The sequence below is a fragment of the Nicotiana tabacum genome, chromosome 19 (genome assembly GCF_000715075.1).
Source record: "Nicotiana tabacum cultivar K326 chromosome 19, ASM71507v2, whole genome shotgun sequence".
Classification (NCBI taxonomy): domain Eukaryota; kingdom Viridiplantae; phylum Streptophyta; class Magnoliopsida; order Solanales; family Solanaceae; genus Nicotiana; species Nicotiana tabacum.
In genome coordinates this window covers 147,724,194-147,728,516 of record NC_134098.1, presented here as the reverse complement: position 1 = coordinate 147,728,516, position 4,323 = coordinate 147,724,194, and the positions used below count along the sequence as shown (strand labels likewise).

The 4,323-nt window shown below is 37.2% G+C and overlaps 1 protein-coding gene across 1 annotated transcript; it reads left to right on the top strand.

Annotated features, from left to right (window-relative positions):
- Window positions 1-390: 390 nt before the first annotated feature.
- On the top strand, window positions 391-4,032 carry LOC107818244 (uncharacterized). Its single transcript, XM_016644198.2, has 3 exons — window positions 391-845; window positions 2,388-3,059; window positions 3,218-4,032. Exons 2-3 carry the CDS (start codon window positions 2,449-2,451, stop codon window positions 3,900-3,902), a joined length of 1,296 nt encoding a protein of 431 aa, XP_016499684.1. The 5' UTR covers window positions 391-845; window positions 2,388-2,448; the 3' UTR covers window positions 3,903-4,032.
- Window positions 4,033-4,323: the final 291 nt, after the last annotated feature.

Genomic DNA, 4,323 nt, shown 5'->3' with positions numbered 1-4,323 from the left:
CTACCATAATTACTACGTATAAATGTTACTCAGTATTTGTTTCACTTATATCTATAGTTATACGTAATTAAATTCGAAATAATCTGATAAAAGTTATTACACTATCAATGTATATAAATTAAATTAAAATATTTATAATCTCTCTATAATGAATAAGTCCTTACATCACGACTCATGAGAGTTACTTTTTTTTATAAACAACATAATGACTAACCAACTATAAGTCGAATTACAATATAAGTTTGAATTTCAATAGCAATGGATCGCCTCTGTTTAATTAAATTTTTCCTACTCAAATGTTAACTAGGTAAAACAAAAAGAAATTGATCTTTTAGCTTAATTTTTTACTTTATAGTACTATTTGTTGCATGTGCTAAGACCCTTCCGCCTGTTTCGTTCTAAATAAATAAAACCCCATGTCTCCTTACTTTTCTCTCTCTTTCTTGTTAGATATAAAATACACATAATAGTGTTTCCACATATGCATATATAAAAAATACAGTAGGATATATATGTTTAAAAGTTGGCTCTTCTCGTGATCTGTGCACAGTCTACATGATACTAATTCTTGGGTTTTGGTGGGTTTACTTCAATCATTGCTATATATCCACCTATCTTTGAATCATTCACTTTATAATTGGGATCTACTAAATTAAGAGAAGAGAGAGATAGAGAGACAGAGACTCATTTTGGAGTTTTGGGTATTGATTTTGAAAGTGAAATTTTTTTGAATGACAAAGTTATGAGGATTTTGCCAGGCTTTTGGAAGGATTTGAGTGGTAGCAGCTCAAAAAGTGGCTTTGGTTTTGCTATAAAAGAAGATAAAGCTTCATAGTAATATAAAGGTGGGTTCTTCTGGTTTGTTTTCTTCTCTTATTACAGTATTAATCTATAATCCGGTGTTTAGTTTTCATGTATTATGTGGTTTTGACTTTGGTTATGTCTTAACTTTGAGTAATTGTTAAGTTGGTTTACCTTGGTGTTCACTGTACAATTCTTGTTTGAACATGTTAAGCACAATTAATGGGTAAAAATTGTATCTTTAAAGGGTTTTTGTAATACTATTAGTTAGCTGGTTTTTCAGCAAAATGCTAGCTCAAGTGAATTTGCTATTGTTATTGGCAAACTTTTTATTGCTATATAGAATTGACTATGGTTTTTCTGAATTGTAACCTAGATATGATTGCTTGTGTAAAAGTTGAAAAGGAGTTTTAAGGCAAAGGTGGACTACAGTACATGCTCTGGAACAGCTTTAATAAACTTTTTCTAATGAAGAAAAGGCTTTTTATGAGCCTTGTTCAGCTATTTTACCTGGAAATGTCTTTCAATTTATTCTTAATCTTGATTGAAGCACATAAAACAGCATGATTCACTTATGCAAAACGGTTTCACCCTCATGGAAGAAGAAGACAGCTCAAAGATGGAACTGAATAATACAATTCACACGGATTATAATAGTCTGGCACTTTTACATATTATAGTGAAAAAGCTTCAAGAAGTGGTGCAATTTTGAGAGGGATGTAACATTTTTACAAACACTTACTATGTTGACATATATATTCGCATCGACATTTCATGGAGATGTTGATGTCCTATATCTCTAGTTCTAAAAGGATCACACTGTCTGTTTCTTCTAACATTGCACAAGTATGATAAGTAGTATCTGCTGAAAAATTGTGGACTTGATCCCTTAGGAAATGTTTGTATTACAGTATCGCTTGTGTAATAGATATATGTGCTTGATGATTACCAAACATTTAAGTGTTAATACGGTACTTCCCAAACCACAGGGGATTGATATTGCTCATTTTGCATTCAACTTCTATTTACTATTTTGAAAAGTTCACCTAATAATGCTGGATCTGAAATAGCCGATTGTGGGGTTTGTCGAAACTTTCCTTTTAAAATTTGCAGCATATGCCAAGTAAATCTGTGACCTCATTAGTCGGCTGGTTGTAAAATGTTTCACAGTGTTATTCATTGAGATATCATAAAGAAATGCAACTGCTCATTCTTTTCTATTCTTCCTTGTAGTTATGAGGGTGAGTTTTAGTTTGTTTTTTCAATTTGGATGTGTATGGTTTGAACTCTGGATTAACTCAAGTTTGTGGAAAGCGTGGCCCTTCTCTTTTCTTTGTGAAAATTTCTTCATCCTATTTGATTGTAATTAAAATCTTGCGGTGCCTGGTCGTATCAAAGGGTTCTATGCATTATTTCATCTTATTAGCCTTCTTAAGAAAAGGTTGAACTGGAAGCTCTTTTATTTATTTGAGTGAATAATAGGGAAACCTATTTTCTGCAATAGAATGTGAAATTTGTGATTTTCCTGTTTGGCTTTGTTAACTACTTTAAATGTCCTCGCCTGACTATCATTTGTGAACTGACAGGATTAATTAATAGACAGTGAGATCAAAGCATACTACAACATATGGCGGTGTTTTGACCAGAATGGATCCTCAGGCTTTCATTAGGCTGTCAATAGGGTCGCTGGGGTTGAGACTGTCTGGAACAACTACTTTGAACAGTACAAAATCAGGGATAAGTGCAATCTCTTCTCCCTGTGTGTGCGAGATCCGTCTTCGAGGTTTCCCTGTGCAGACATCATCTGTCCCCTATATTTCCTCACCTGAAGCTACCCCGGATATTCACAACGTTGCATCCAGCTTTTATCTTGAAGAATCTGATTTGAAAGCTTTACTGACACCTGGCTGTTTTTATGCGCCACATGCATGTCTAGAGATAGTTGTATTCACAGGACGCAAAGGTGGCCACTGTGGTGTTGGTATTAAGAGGCAGCAAGTTGGGACATTTAAGTTGGAAGTAGGTCCCGAGTGGGGTGAAGGAAAACCAGCCATTCTGTTTAATGGCTGGATAGGAATTGGCAAGAACAAGCTGGAGACTGGAAAACCTGGAGCAGAGCTTCATTTGAGAGTGAAGCTGGACCCTGATCCAAGATATGTTTTCCAGTTTGAAGATAAGACGAAACTAAGTCCTCAAATAGTCCAGCTTCAGGGAACCATCAAGCAACCTATTTTCAGTTGCGAGTTTAGTCAGGACAGGTAAAACATTGTTATGCTCTTTTACCCTTTCCTAGGGATGAGTAGCATATAAGTAGAATTGAAGGTCTACTGTTATGGTCTACTTTTTCCGGGACTCTTAACTTTTAAGTTGCTTCAGTTCTAATTCTAATAGTTGTGTGTTATGCTGAACTTTACAGGGTATCTCCGGTAGATCCATTAAATAATTTTTGGTCAAGTTCATTTGACGGTTCTGAACTAGAGGTAGAAAAAAGAGAGAGGAAGGGATGGAAGGTGAAGATACACGATCTCTCTGGGTCGGCTGTTGCAGCAGCCTTCATAACAACTCCGTTTGTGCCATCAACAGGTTGTGATTGGGTGGCCAAATCCAACCCAGGAGCTTGGTTGATTGTTCGTCCTGATATTTGCAGGCCCGAAAGTTGGCAGCCATGGGGAAAGCTTGAAGCATGGCGTGAACGTGGGATCAGAGATTCCATTTACTGTCGCTTCCATCTTCTATCGGAGGGGCAGGAATGTGGTGGTGATCTTCTCATGTCTGAGATCTTGATCAGTGCAGAGAAGGGTGGTGAGTTCTACATTGACACGGACAGACAGGTACAAGCAGCAGTGAGTCCACTGCCCAGTCCAAGAAGCAGCGGAGACTTTGCAGCACTAAGTCCTGTTGCAGGCGGTTTTGTCATGAGCTGTCGAGTGCAAGGGGAAGGGAAATGCAGCAAACCCCTAGTGCAACTTGCCATGCGACACATCACCTGTGTGGAAGATGCAGCCATTTTCATGGCGCTTGCTGCTGCAGTTGATCTAAGCATCGAGGCATGCAGGCCTTTTCGCAGAAAGCTACGGAGAAGTACTCGCCATTCCTGGTGATGTATGTATACACATAATGGGAGATATACTGATATCCAAGCCCATTCCTGTATTTCTCCTGATTGTTGTAACAACTTGATTTTTGCTGTGTAGTAACCAACTTAATCTATATTTACACTGGTTCAAGTGACCCCACGCCATCCAATGGCTGACACCCTCAGAACCCATTCTGTCTCGCCATCTGAATCAATTCTGAAAGAACAGCATCACAATTTTGGGGTTTTTTGACAAAAAAATTACTTTGCTTACATTGTTGATCAGATTGGGAAACTGACTTGCTCTTTTAGATGAGTCGATTCACATACTTCAACAAAGTATTAGGAAAGATGAAGTTCTAGATTCAAGTTTCACTGTTACACGTTAACAAATACTAATAGATTCACATACTCAATTACAAAACTAAATCTAAAAGGATTTTGTC